Source organism: Balearica regulorum, chromosome 28 (genome assembly GCF_011004875.1).
Source record: "Balearica regulorum gibbericeps isolate bBalReg1 chromosome 28, bBalReg1.pri, whole genome shotgun sequence".
Classification (NCBI taxonomy): domain Eukaryota; kingdom Metazoa; phylum Chordata; class Aves; order Gruiformes; family Gruidae; genus Balearica; species Balearica regulorum.
The window spans coordinates 2,253,266-2,267,213 of NC_046211.1; the positions used below are offsets into that span (position 1 = coordinate 2,253,266).

The window sequence follows — 13,948 nt, forward strand, 5'->3', positions numbered from 1 at the left end:
CTCCACATGCTGCCTGCCTTTATTTTATATATATATATTTTTTTTTTTTTCCAGAAAACCCTGCAAACAGGCTCGTTTAACGATTTTGTTTCCCTACAAATGTAGCCCATTACTTGGTGTGTTTCCACGCCTGGTTTATTATGCATGAACCAAGCAATTTGCCTGCTGCTCCCGGGACCCATCTTTAAAACAAAAAAGGTGCTTTATCATTCTTAATGGCTTTTGCTGGAGCGAGGAGCGGGCGGATGGAAGCACGGATAGACGGATGGATGGACACGGAGGAAGGGAGAGACATTAAGTTTCTTCTCAGGCCGTAACCCCTCTAACTCCCAACGCCGCTGTGCGAACCAAGCCAGGCAGCTTCAAAGAGATGGGCTCAGCTCCGAAATCCAAGCCCCGGAGGTGTCTCTTCCTTGAAAGAGGCATTCTCCTTTCCCCAGGAAACAAATCTCCCCTCCTTGCCATCCGACTAATTTATTCCCGAGATATATTCTAATTTATTCCCCAGGACGGCGGCAGGCTCACCGCCTCCTCGCAGCGGCACAGAAATCTCTCGCCTTGTTCTTCCTCCCGCTTCCCTCGCGGCCTCGCCGAGGCTGCAGCCTTCGGAAGAGCGGGGTGGGGGGTGGGAATTTGGGGTGGGCCGCGTGATTTTATTTCCCTCCATCCCCGCGCGCCCGGGCTCCCCTGGATGCGACAGAGAGGAGGGCAGCAGGCGGGAGGGGAGCATCTCCACCAAAGTTTTGGGGGTGCAGGGGAAACCTCTGCCCTTGTCCCCACGTTTTGGCGGGGGGGGGGATGGACACCCCCCCCCCCCCCCAGGGACCAACACGCACCCACCCTCAGATCCCACCCCGTGCCAGCAAACCCCACAGCCTGGAGCTTCTTTACCTGAGGGTACAACCAGCCGCGATTTAACTTCGAGTCACCCTGGCAGCTGCAGCAGGTTTAAAAAAAAAAAAAAAAAAAAAATTAAATAAAGATTCCCTCAAGAAAACCGTAATTTCTCTCTCGGAGCCCAGCACCCGATAACAACACGCTGTAACCAGAGATACGATTCCCACCCCTTCCCTCACCGCCGGCTGTCATGCTGGAATTTAATCTTTCAGCCCTCTGTTACCCAAGCTGGTGATAAAATATAATTTGATTTCGTTCCTAACAAATCACGAGCTTTTGGAGAGAACTACGACGGGGGGGGGGGGGGGGGGGGGGGGGTGTTGAGGTTCCACGTGGTAGGATGGAAAAGTGGGATTTGACACCAGCACCCCAGCTCGGTGTTTGGCATCAGCAGCCGCCCCCAGTGCAGAGGGCACAGGCAGGAGCTGCCTAAGGGCCTCAGTTTCCCCACCTGCCCGGGGCTTTCACAGGGCCAGGTCAGCACTGGGAGCAAACCACAACGGCAGTGACCATGGGACAACGTGACACGGAGGCCAGCCCTCCAGCCATGGCCCCGCAGAGTCTGCCCCGGGCAGGACGGCTGCTTTGAGTGCAGGGGGCTGGGGAAGGGGTGAGATCCCCCTCAGCGCTAGGCCTCAGGAGCAGGCCTCGGCCCTCACAGGCCTCAGCACCAAACCTTGGCCCTCACAACCTTCAGTCCTCACAGACTTCGGCCTTTCCCCTTCAGGGCAACCGCCCTGGCTCACCCGAACAGCCCCAAGCCCTTTAGCCCCGGACCTTTAGCCCCGGACCTTCGGCCCCCAGCCCCGGCCCAGCCCTCCGCCTCCCGCCACCGCCCGGCCCGGGCGGGCACTGAGCGCCGCACCCCACAGCGGGTCTATTTATAACCTCGGGAAACCCGCGAGACCTGGGCGGTGCCGCTGTTAGGTGAAAACGAGGCAGTAGGGCAGGGCTTGCCTTCCGCTGCCCGCTTCTTGCGTCATCACTCGGCGCCGGGTCCCGGGGAGGGGGAGTGGGGGGCACTGCTGGGGGGGGGGGGGGGCTGAGAGCGGCGCCGGGGGGTCCCCGGGGGGAGCTGGGGGTGCAGGGGCCCTTGGTAGGGCCGGGGGGCACCGGTGCTGGGGGGGAGGCGGAGGCTCCAGGGGTGCTGGGGGACCCCGGCAGGGCTGGGGGGTGCTGGGGCTGGGGGGGCTCTGGGGCTTGGGGTTCTGGGGGGGGCTCAAGGGCTGGGGGGCGCTGGGCCTGGGTCTGGGGGGGGCTCAAGGGCTGGGGGGTGCTGGGCCTGGGGGTCCAGGCAGGGCTGGGGGTGCTGGGCCTGGGCCTGGGGGGGGCCAAGGGCTGGGGGGTGCTGGGTCTGGCGGGGGGGGGGGCTCAAGGGCCGGGGGGCGCTGGCCTGGGGGTCCAGACAGGGCCTGGGGGCGCTGGGCCTGGGGCTCTGGGGGGTCCAGGCAGGGCTGGGGGGTGCTGGGGCCTCGGCCTGGGGGGGCCCAACGGCTGGGGGGTGCTGGGCCTGGGGCTCTGGGGCTTGGGGCTCTGGGGGGCTCAAGGGCTGGGGGGGTGCTGGGCCCAGAGTCCAGGCAGGGCTGGGGGGCGCTGGGGCCTGGATCTTGGGGCTCTGGGGTCCCAGGGGCTGGGGGGCTCTGGGGACTTTGGGGATTCTGCTCCCCCCATAACCCAGGTCTGCTCCCTGGCTGGGGGGCAGCAGCCGGAGCTGGCTGAGGTGAGCAGGGGGTGCCCCCCCCACCCCCCATCTGCACCCACACCCCACACCCCCGGCAGGCCTCTGTCCCCAGCCGAACCCCGACACGGGGCTGGGGGGGCTCCTCCCGGGGCGCTGCCGCTCAGCCCTGGCACGGCCGAGCCCGGGAGCGATGGCAGAAGGGACGGGATGGGGTTCGCCGAGTGCTGGGGGGCCCCCCCCCCCCCCCCCCCCCCCGAGGAAAGATGCTACTTGCAAAGTGCTAAACGGTGTTCCTGCCGGCCGGGCCCTGGGAGGGAACGCTGCGTTGGAGTGAATCTCCCTAACGCGTGGTGATAAATAATAAACCACCGCGTTTCGCTTCTCTCTGCGTTCTCGGCCCCCCCTCCAGCAGCCGTTTCTGGTGCGGCGGCCTATTTCCCAACGCGCTTTCGAGGCGGGGACGCTTACTGCCTGCGGGAACCCTGGCTGCTTCAACTGTGTCACAACTCTTTTTTTTTTTTAATTTTATTTTATTTTTTTTTTTCTGAGAAGCTAAAGGGTCTTAACCTGTGGGGAGTTTGGCTCCTACGCCCCTCGCAGAGGGTCAAAATCGGGACCCGGCCCCTGATCCTGGCAGGTTGGGCCGTGGCTGCGGGGGGCACAGGCACCCCCGGTTTATCTTACCTGCTTTTAAACGGTTTGTTTTTCGGTCTCTGGCGTGTGCTGGAGGGAAACGGGAGCTGGTGGCTGCTTTGGGGGGGGGGGGGTGTGCCCCCCTCAAACGCCGTGCTGGCCCTGGGTTCCTTCTTGTCGTGCTTCAGGGGGTGAGCTGGGGGCACCGGGGGTGAGACCCCGACCCCGCGCTGGGGCAGGGTGGTAGCGGGGCGGCCGTGGCGGGGGTACCCCGTGGGATGGGGGCCGGAGCAGCCCTGTGGCACCTGCGAGATCCCCGTAAAATAACGGGGTGACAAGTGGCCGCCACTGTCACCGGGGCCTTTCCTGAGGCCACACTTCCCTCTGCTGGAAGGCCACACAGGCGCATCCTTCTCCATCCGGGAGATCTCCGTTACTGGGAGCAGCGGGGAAACCTCCGAACCCCGGGGTTTCGGGGAAAGCCTCGGCCACGGCTCCCTCGCACCCATTTTGGTGGCGCAGCCTGGCCCGGCACCGCTCCTGCAGCTGGAGGTGGGGGGGGGGGTTGTGGAGTCTGGCAGCTGCCTGCACCGCTGCCCAGGGGCCAGCGTCTGCGAGACGATGCCGGGCGGCCTGAATGTGGCTGCCTGAAAGGATGGGGGCAAGGGGGGGCCGGATCCGGCCCCGAGGCGTCCCCCCAGGAGATGATGCTTCTCACGGGGCTGAGCCGAGCCCGCGCACCCGGCAGGCTTCGTCCCCGCTGTCACAACAGGGGACACGGAAAAGTGGGCTCTGACGCTCAGAACCCCCCTTTCACCCCAAGATGGGGGTGACACCGACCAGCACCCCCAGAGCCGCGAAGGTCTCCCGGTTCCGGTGCAGGGACGAAACTTCTCAGCCCCGTGTCGCCGCTCCCTCCTTCCCCGTCTGGCAGGGGCCGTGCCTGGGGGGCAGTGAGTGGGGGGGGGCACGGCGGGTGACGACGCAGCGTCCCCTCCTTGTCACTCCGACCCCGCTAACACGGGGGGCAGGAGGTGACGGAAGGGCCGGCGGCGATGGGCGAGGCGTGAAATCGCGGCGGGGTTTGGGGGGGTGTTGCTATTTCGAGACGCGGGGGGGGGGTGAATGCGGGATCACACACACACACACCCCCCCACCCCGGCTTTGCGCCTCCCTTTGCCGCTGCGGGAGAAGGCAGCGAGGGGCGAGGGTGGGCGTCTGGCTTTTCGGGGTCACCTTGCTGGCTGCGGCCGTCGCCTTTGCGGGTGGGTGAAGGGAGAACGGAGGGGCCGGGGTCAGCCGCAGCGTCCCACCGCCCGCCGGGCTGCGGCCGGCTCCTGCCCCAGCACTCAGCGCCCCCCCCCCCCCCCGCCACTGCAGGTGGTTTTGGGGTTCCCCGTCGCCCTGTGCCTACAGCCGTGGGGTGAGGGGTGGGGTAACGGGCTCCTGGGAGCTCCCCGACCTTCTGCACCCTGATTTTTCCCACAATCACCCCAAGCCCGGGCGCAGCCCCGGCAGGTGAACGGCGTCCTGGGGGGGTCGGTGCTGCTCTCCCCGGTTCTGCCCCCCAACAAGACGGTGAAGGAGATCGAGTGGAGCTTTTCATCCGGCACCGGCACCACCATCCAAGTAGCAGAATTCGGCCCCGGCGGCTTCGAGCGACCAGATCCCAAGGACCGGTTCAAGGACCGGCTGGAGATGGTCAACGAGACGGCGCTGAGGATCGGGGTGCTGGAGCGGGGTGACAGCGGGGTCTACGGGGCTCGGATTAAACTGCACCCGGCGCTGGTGGAGGATCAGTCCTTCCACCTCGCCGCCTACGGTGCGTGGCTGCGAAGGAGGGGGTGGAGATTACAGAAATTCTTTCGGTTTGGCACTAACCACCAGCGCCGCGGCCCCTCTCAGCGCAGCGGGGACGTTTCCGGCCCTGGGCACGGGTTCCCCTCCCTCCGTGTTCGCAAAGTGACGATTTACCGTCACGGCGAGTTGAGTTCTCAGCAAACGATGTGGTTTGCCTCGCTCCTGGTGCTCAGCACCGCTCGGCATCAGCCACGTACCCGGCTGCCGGCTGCACGCCGGGACCCCGCTCTCCCCCCGCTCCCGGCACGGCACGCAGGCGCTCGCTGCTCCTCGCTTGCCGAACGGCCGAGCCGAGGCCGGTGAGCACGTAGGCAGTTCCGGCTCCGAGACCTCCCTGCGTCGTTCCCCGACCTCCCGGCCCTGGCATGCTGCGGCCGTGCCGCGCTTGAGCTGATGGGCCCTGGCTGCGGCGCGGGGCGTGCGGCTGGTCCCCGCGGTCGTGGTGCTCGTCGGGCAACGTCCCGGCTGCTCCCGGCCTCTGCCCGAGCTTTCGGTTGCCCCTCAGCCCCCCGGGGATGGGAAGACAGCGGGGGGGGATCTGCTTTTGCCGGTGCCTATAATCCCATCCCGTCGCAGAGCCGCTGCCGCACCCCAAAATCCAGAGCTGGCTGCTTTCGAAGAGCCCCGCGGGACCGGAGGCACCATCGCCTGGATGAAACCCCACAGGGAACCGGGGGGGGGGGTGTCAGGGTGCATCCCCTCTGCAGCGGGGTATTCCACGTTGGGGCGCAGCCCGGACTCCCCCACACCCCCCGACGCAGGGCTTGGTGTGCCACGGAGGAGCGGAGCCGATCCACGGACCTGGCCAGCGCGTGCTGAGCGGAGGGGAGGGTGGCACGGGGGGATCAGAAGGGATGGGGGGGGGGTCCCTGGACCTGCCGGACCTACGCCGCCGCACCGGAGTTTGCCGGAGTCCCTCCACGGCGCCGTCGTCCCTGGTGAAGAGGGACGCGGTGACGGCTCAGACCTCTGCGCCCGCCTTCGCCGACGCTCCCCGCTTTGTGCCCAGCTAAACCCGCAGCCTCTTCCCACAGCCGGTCCCGGCCGCAGGCAGCAGCTCTGGCAGCGGCACGTGCCACGACGACCTTGGGACTCATCCTGCGTCCCCACATCCCCGCAGAGGACCGAGCCGGTGGCATTTCCCAGCACCGTGGTGGGGAACTGATGGAGCCGGCGGCTCTGCTCAGTGTTTCCCAAAGTCCCGACCCAGCACCCGACGCCTTCAGCCGGACGAGCCGCAACGAGATGCTGCCCCGTCCCACCACGGAGGATATCCGGCACAGCGATGCTTCGCCTCACCGACGGACATCCCAGCCATGAAACCCCTCAGCGCCGGCACGCAGGCAGGAGGATTCGGCAGGATTGGAAGCCCCTGCCTCACACGAGAGTCGGTGTCATCCCCCTGCGGGCGTCTCCGGATGGACGGCCTTCGTCCCATCCGCCTGCTTGTTCTCCTCTTCCTCGGCTCCCGGAGGACCGGCCGGTTTTCCCCGTTAGCCGGTTATTTCAACTCGGCGACTTTTCATTTCCCCTCTGCCCTCGAGAGGAGGAACTGGCAGGGCGGGCAGCGTCTCCAGCCCCTGCCCAGCTGCCCGCTCCCCTATTGGGGTGGGGTGGGGGGGGTCCCCATGGATAATTTTGGGATATTCACTGATCATAAACAGCCCGTGTCCCTCCCCGCACCGGCTCTCAGTTTCCCCAGCCCTTTGAGGATCCTCGTTTGAAGGTGCCCCGGGAGAAGGGTTGGAGTTAATAATCCCTGGGGTGCAGGTTAATGCTTTTGCTCGGAGGTGGGGAGCAACGGACGCCATCCCCCCCCCCCCCAATTCTGTCCTGCCGCGGAGGCTGCTTCCCCCCTCCCTGTTTTCCACTTCTCGTTGCTGGAGGTTTTAAATAAAAAAAATAAGCTTTCTGTGCTGCTAATGGAAAGCGCTTCCTTCCAGCCACAGCCCCCGCAGCAGCTCGGGGCTCCTAAATCGCGGCTGAGCGGGCTCGGGAGGGCTCGGGACGGCTTTTCTGCAGCCCCCCCCCCTCCGAGGGTGGAGAGGTGCGTGAGGGACCGGGGGGGACCCATGGGGACGGTTTGGCAGGTCCACGACTGCCTCGGCATCACCGCCAGCCCCTGCCAGGGCATCTGCTCCCCGGGTGCGTCCCTTGTGATTCAGCCAAGACCTCACGGCCCCTCGGGGACGTCCCCCACCACGCTGTTTTTGGCACCCAAAGGTGCCCGGGCACCCCCGTATCCATCCCCCCCCCCCCCCCCAGGAGCAGAGCTGGGGATGCTCCCACCACCCAGCTCCAGGATATTCCTGCTGCCTGACTTTCCCCGGGGAAGTGCTCTTGATAACGAGAACCCCCCGTTTCAACGAGCCCTCGGTCATTCCCAGCGCCGGCGGGAGACCCGGCAGCGTTGTGCCGGGCATTGCCGACGGTAATCCGGGTACCGCAGCGGACTGACGAGGGACGCCGCAGGGTCGGGGGTCACCAGCAGCCCCCGCCGCGCTCCCTTAGCATCCTGTGCGACGTTGGTCCTAATCATTTATGGCGAGCTAATTAATAAGCCGGCTGTCCCCCATGATGCACGGCTTCCTACGGGTTGCAGCGAGAGGCGGTTTTGCTCCTCCCCGTCTCTCCTGCCGCTGACTCTGCCCGCTGAGCCGCACGAAGAACCGAGGAGGAGAAATGGAGGGAGAATTGGCCAGGAGCAAAGTCCGGCTGCCCTCGCTGCTCCTGGCACTGCTCGGCCTCGGGCCAGGTGAGTGCGCGGGCGGCCGCCGAGCCCTGGCCGCGTGGGAGCGTCGTGGCAGGGGGGGGGGTCGGCGGCGGGGTTTGGCTGCGGGCAGGGATGCCGACCCCATCCTGCCTTCACCCTGCCTGCCGCCGCCGGGTAATTGCAGCCCACCCCCGACGCTGCCTCTCCATCCCTCCCGCCCGGCCGGGAGATGTTTTCTGGAACGCTGGCTCGGTGGTCCAGCCTTAACGAGAGGTTTCGTAACGAGGCGGCGGCCGAGCGGCTGCGGACACCCCCCCCCCCCCCCCGCCTTGGCTCCGTCCCCCGACGAGGGTCCCCTCGCCCCTAACGCGGTTTCTGCCGGGTGCCGCTGTCGCCCCACGGAGCCCTTTAACCCCCCCCCCGCTACGGGGGCCGTGCCAGATCCGGCTGCGAAGCGACTCCTTACGTAAAGCGGGAGCGAGGAATCCCCTTAATTCCCAGCGTGCTAATCCAGACATTTAATAATTCCCCTAAAACCTCCAATTCCTACAGAAAGCATCTCATAGTACGGGGAGATTAACGAGGGGGGGGGGGGGGAGTTATCTTCCTAACGATTAATTAGCTTCACGAGCAAGACGGGTTGTCACCAGCCGGGCAAGCAGGAGGGCGACGGTACGAGGTGCCAGCCCCGCCACGCCGATGTCAAATATCTGACCCAGCTAGGTGGAAAAGAGGTTGTTAACGATGCTTCGGAGTTTTCCAGCTGTTTTATTTGATCCGAATTATTTGATATCAGAGTGTAGTGGGTGGGGGGCGATGAGAAAGAGCAAAACCTGGATTCGTGGTGGGTGAAACCAGCCCCGTAGCTCTATTTTTTAGGGTCTGATGGAGACCCGAGTTGGACTAATCCGGGTGCCGAACGCATCCGCGATGCAGCAACGTGTTTTATCCCCCCTCCTTCGCCCGCCGGCTCCTGCCACGGGCTCGGGGCTGCGGAGCCTCGGGTTCCCCGAATCCCAGGGTAAACAGGATGAGCTGGGAGGACGCCGGGGAGGCGAGGTGGCAGCTGCGCTCGGCGGAGGCCTGGCACCGGCCGGCTTTTCCCAACCGTCATTTCCTCCAGCCGCTCGCACAATAGCGCAGGGGTGTCCGGTAGGGACCCCCCACCCCCCCACCCCCAAGGAGATCCACGGCCGGCGGATGTGCCCCGGGAGGGTGGAAAACGCCAGGAGGAGGACGCCCATGCCGCTGCCCGCACCGCTGCCTGTTCTGCTGCCTGTTCTGCTGCCTGTGCGGTGCCCGGGGGTGAGCAGCCCCCCGGTTCGACCCCCGGCGAGCGGGCAGACGGGGCACACGTGCACGGCTCCAGCGAGGGGTGGGGGAAGAGCATCCACCTGAGCTCCTCCGTAAGAAACCCGCTGAGCTTCTGCAGGGTCCCCCCAGCTCCTTTCTCCTTCTCAGGGTGGTGGCTGTCCCCTCCCGTCCCCCCCCGAACCCCAATCCTGGAGCCTCAGGACCCCCAGCTTCCCCCTCACCGCCCCACGGATCCCCCCCATGTCCCCTCACTCCCACACACAGGCTCAGCATCCTCCCTCCAGGCTCAGCACCCTCCCTCCGGGCTCAGCATCCTCCCTCCGGGCTCAGCACCCTCCCTCCGGGCTCAGCATCCTCCCTCCGGGCTCAGCACCCTCCCTCCAGGCTCAGCATCCTCCCTCCAGGCTCAGCACCCTCCCTCCAGGCTCAGCATCCTCCCTCCGGGCTCAGCACCCTCCCTCCAGGCTCAGCAAGAGCCATCCAGCAACGGTACCCACAGCCGGGGCAGCTTCACGGGACCCCAAAAACTTCTCAGTCACCCCGGGAAAGCGTCGGAAATTCGATGGGGTTTAAGATTCAGCTGGAAGAATGGGAATCAAGCTTGGGATAAGCAGGATCAGAGCAACAAAAGCTCCAGCGACGTGGAGCGCTTCTTATAAAGCAAAGCAAAGAGGCAGCTTGTAATGCGGGGCTGCTGGAGGGGTTTATACGCACTAAACGCTCGGATGTCTGTGTTTAATCTGTTTTAATATACAGGCACATCTGCCTCTGCCTCCCGGGGGCGGGGGGAGCGGAGGGGAGACGACGGGGGGGGGGTGCACCGAGATGGTGCGGGACCCATCTCAGCCGGGACGAGAGCAAAGCCGCTCACCCCGACCTCGGCGTCCCGACGGCCGGGCGTCCCGGTTCCCCGCGTGGGACAAGGCCAGGGAGAAGGGGAGGTTGTTATCCCGGTGGCAGAGGGACGTGGGGGGCCGCGGGGGCCGGGGATGGCAGAGGAGACAGCTTGTAGGTAGGCGGGAGCTGCCAGGAACGAGGGAGGTGGTGCTGAGCGGCTCCGGGCGTGATTTTGCAGAGAGCTGACGATGCTGCCAAAAAAAAAAAAATAAAAAAATAAAATAAAATCGCGGTGGAGGCTCAGATGGAGGGGCTGAAACCTGCCCCTCAGGCTGGGGGCACCAAACTCCGTCCCCGTGGGAATCACCTTGGTCCGGCACCTCGGAGGCGGCCGCATCCCTCCCGCGTCCCGGCGGCAGCAACATCCCCACCGTACAGGGACCCCCGCAGCCATCCCCGCTCTCCCCCATCGCCTTAACCCTTGTCGATCTTTCGTAGGCATCTTGGCCGAGGCGCGTTTTAAGGCGGACAATGAGGTTTTGCAGATGCTGGCTGGGAACTCCTCCCAGACTCTGTTGGAGCGTTGTTCTGGTGAGAGCCCGGCCGCAGCCCCGGCGACGGCAGCGTTCAGATGGGGCACCCGCATCTGAACCAGTAGATGCTTTATTTTTTTATTTTTTTTTTTTATTTTGGGCAACTAGTCTCCAAGCCCAGCGTCCTTCCCTCCCTGCCGGAGCAGGAGGCGGCTCCGTCGGGATACGGGGTCTTTTAGGGGGGGGGACATCCCCGTCCCCAGCCCGGAGAGGGACCGGCCGGTGGAGAGAAGACCAGGCGACTGCGTCAGGGCAGGGAGATGCTGCTTCTTCCCCCCTCCCCCAAAAAAGGGACCCGTCCCCAAGGGTCCTTCCGTCCCCATCTTGTCCCCGCTGTCCCCGTCTCGTCCCCAGGCGCTTGGTGACTTTCTGCCTTGTCCACAGAGCTCCTCTTCGGCCAAGCCCGGGCGCAGCCCCGGCAGGTGAACGGTGTCCTGGGGGGGTCGGTGCTGCTCTCCCCGGTTCTGCCCCCCAACAAGACGGTGAAGGAGATCGAGTGGAGCTTTTCATCCGGCACCGGCACCACCATCCAAGTAGCAGAATTCGGCCCCGGCGGCTTCGAGCGACCAGATCCCAAGGACCGGTTCAAGGACCGGCTGGAGATGGTCAACGAGACGGCGCTGAGGATCGGGGTCCTGGAGCAGGGTGACAGCGGGGTCTACGGGGCTCGGATTAAACTGCACCCGGCACTGGTGGAGGATCAGTCCTTCCACCTCGCCGTCTACGGTGAGCGGCCACGTGCCGGGGTTTGGCAGAGGGGCAAAAATCGAAAGCCCCAAGTGCGAGCGCTAACCCCTTTACAGGTGGGGAAACCGAGGCACGGAGCAATGGTGGGGTTTACCAGGGTTAGACCCCAACCTTTGTGCCCCAGTGCCTGCAGCCCCTCGAGCTCTGCAAAAGGCCAAATCCTGGCACCCCAGGGGTCCCCGAGGTGGCCGTGCCGTGCCCCGTGGGGACAAGCGTGACGGTGGGGACGAACCGGGTGGAGAAATCCCCGCCGCCCCGCACTGATCCATCCGTGTGTGTCTCCCCCCCCCCGCCGGCCCGTCACCGGACACAGAGTCGGTGCCGAGTCCCCGGACCCGCAGCCAGCTCCTGGCCAGCACCGTGGAGTGGTGCAACCTGACGCTGCAGTGCCAGGGTGCCGGCAAAGGCGCCGTCAACGTCACCTGGAAGAGGGACAACATCATCCGGGACCTGACCTCCGACCGCCACCACCTCTCCCAGGACGGGACCACCCTACGGGTTGCTCTGCCACCCACCGCCGCCAACGTCACCTACGCCTGCACCGTCAGCAACCCCGCCGACCAGAAGGTCGTCCTCTTCGACCTGCAAGCCATCTGCCAAAGCGGAGGTGAGACCCTCGCCCCGGGGACGCTCGGAGTGGGGTGGGGTGGGGTGGGGGGGTGGGGGTCCGACCCCTGGTCCCAACCTGGCAAGGGGTGGGCTCAGCCCTTGGCGGGGGGGGTTGGCACGGCTCAGTGCCTCTCTCTGTCCTCCCCCCCCCCCCCCCCCGCCCCAGGGGGACAGACGTCCTTCTCAAAGTCGGGGTACATCGTCCTGACCCTCATCCTGCTGGCGGTGAGCTTGGGGGGAGCCTTCTGGTGCTGGCGGATGAATAGCGAGAAGGCGGCAGATCCAGGCAAGTGAAGCCCCCCCCCCCCCCCCATCCCCCTGAGAGCTGACACGGCTTTGGGGGGGCTCAAGGAACAGGGAAGGGGGGTGGTTCCCGGTCCCCCTTGACGCCCCGCTCCCCCCACAGCTGCCACCCCCACGGTGCCCGCCGAGGAGAGCCCCTCCGACCCCCAGTACGCCGAGATCGTGCGCCGGAGCCCCCCGGAAGGTAATGACCAGGTGAGGCCCCCGGGGGCTGGGGGCTGCTGACCGGGGAGGGATCTGCCGGGGGGGGGGACACCCCACCATGCCGAGGGGGGGGGTGTCCCAGCCACACCAAGGTCATGGCCACACCGGGGGTCTCGGCCATGCCAGGGGGTCCTGGCCAAACTGGGGGTCCCAGTCACGCTGGGGTTCACGGCCATACTGGGGGGCCCAGCAATGCCGGGGGTCCCAGCCCCAGAGGGGTCCCAACCCCACGGGACACCCATGGGTGCAGGCTGGGCTCCGTGCCGGGGCAGAGCATCGCGCAGGGGCTCCCCGGGGAGGGGAGAGGGGCCGGTGGGTCTCTCCGCAGCCCCCCCAATTTCTGCCGCAGGGCCCGAGTCACCCTGAAAATAACCCGGAGCAGAGCCCGCCGCAGAAAGCGCCGGTCACCACCGTCTACGAGCAGATCCGCCGGGCGCCCGAGGACACGGCCGAGGAGGTGACATAGGCCCTCAGGTGCGGGGGCGGGGGGCTGTCCCCAAAAGGGAACCGGTGCCGGAGGGGGTGGTCCGCATGCGGGGGACACACACCCCCCCCCCCGCTCCCCAACCTCCGTCGCCGCACGCTGCGGAGGCTGAAGGGCTCCTGTCTCCCGCAGGCACCCGCAGAGCCGGAGCATCGGGATTTCCCGGAAGGGCTGTAACGTGCGTCGTGTGCCAAATCTGAACCCTCCAGCCCCCGTTTCGGCTCCGGGGATGGGAGGCACCATCTCGGGGCGATAGCCGGACGGACGCTTTTTCCCCCCCACCTCCGGTTTGTCTCCAACCTCCTCATCTGACGCCCTCCGACAGCGTTTTGGGGAACGGGATCCCGGACCGAGGCAGAGACGAGCAGTGGCGAAGTTGGGGGACCCCAGGATGCTGCTGGGGTGGGGGGAACCCCGGGATTCACCTCCCATGTGCCACCGCTGCCGGGTTTGGCTGGGGCTGGGGGCGTTGGGGAGGGCAGGGGCACATCCCGGTGCCGGCACTGTGGGTTCAGGATGAGATGCCCCCCGCCCCGCGCCGTGTCCCCCCTCTTTGGTCCCCCCCCAGCACCCCCCCCAGGACCTCGCAGGGACCCTCCGTGTGTGGGTGCCCACGAGGGATGGACCTGCCCACCCGCTTCACCGCTGCCACAGAGACACGGGGCGGGGGGACACGGACACACACACACACCCCCCCCGGCGTGTCCCCCCCAGCCCCGTCCCACGCAGGTCCCCTGGTACCGACCCGGGTGGCACCTCCGGGGCCACGGAGGGATGCGGAAGGGACCGTCGCCCACGCGGATCCACCGAGAAGCATCCCCGCTTCCCCCGCCCCCCCCCTCCCTTCCCACCACAGCTGTCGCTCGCGTGGCCCCCGCGCCGTCGCGACAGAGGGGGTGTCACTGCCTGCGTGTCCAGCACCTACTGTCACGGGGTCCCTCGCTCGGCCGGACCTCCCGCCGTTGTAAAAAGAACAAATAAATGTTGGTGAGAACACAGGGGAGAGCCGACGGCGGAGTCGACGTGCGCGGGCACGCGCGTGTGCAAGCGTGTCCGCGTGCGTGCGCGCGCGC

General features: G+C 66.3%; 1 protein-coding gene and 1 long non-coding RNA gene across 5 annotated transcripts; both read left to right on the forward strand.

The window, feature by feature from the left end:
* The first annotated feature begins 4,904 nt into the window (after nt 1-4,904).
* Nucleotides 4,905-6,994, forward strand: LOC142598438 (uncharacterized). The gene is made up of 2 exons (XR_012832651.1): nt 4,905-5,033; nt 5,648-6,994. It is a non-coding gene; the product is annotated as an uncharacterized LOC142598438 (long non-coding RNA).
* Nucleotides 6,995-7,371: 377 nt separating this feature from the next.
* On the forward strand, nt 7,372-13,880 carry LOC142598437 (SLAM family member 8-like). Of its 4 annotated transcripts, none has more exons than XM_075737029.1 (7): nt 7,372-7,826; nt 10,913-11,254; nt 11,589-11,882; nt 12,051-12,170; nt 12,291-12,382; nt 12,741-12,865; nt 13,008-13,880. In XM_075737029.1, the coding sequence occupies exons 1-6, from the start codon at nt 7,754-7,756 to the stop codon at nt 12,855-12,857; spliced, it is 1,038 nt and encodes a 345-aa protein (XP_075593144.1). In that variant the 5' UTR covers nt 7,372-7,753; the 3' UTR covers nt 12,858-12,865; nt 13,008-13,880. The 4 variants fall into 4 exon arrangements, 3 of the variants coding, with proteins under 3 accessions (XP_075593144.1, XP_075593143.1, XP_075593145.1); XR_012832650.1 differs by having other exon boundaries at nt 7,550-7,826; nt 12,291-12,371; XM_075737028.1 differs by having other exon boundaries at nt 7,551-7,826; nt 12,741-12,848.
* The last annotated feature ends 68 nt before the right edge of the window (nt 13,881-13,948 follow it).

Bases quoted from the DNA above. Each gene is read 5' to 3' on its own strand.
- LOC142598437 (XM_075737028.1), top strand. From the start codon at position 7,754: ATGGAGGGAGAATTGGCCAGGAGCAAAGTCCGGCTGCCCTCGCTGCTC. The intron at 11,255-11,588 runs GTGAGCGGCCAC...CACCGGACACAG, and splicing joins CTTCCACCTCGCCGTCTACG to AGTCGGTGCCGAGTCCCCGG. The intron at 12,383-12,740 runs GTGAGGCCCCCG...TTTCTGCCGCAG, and splicing joins CCCCGGAAGGTAATGACCAG to GGCCCGAGTCACCCTGAAAA.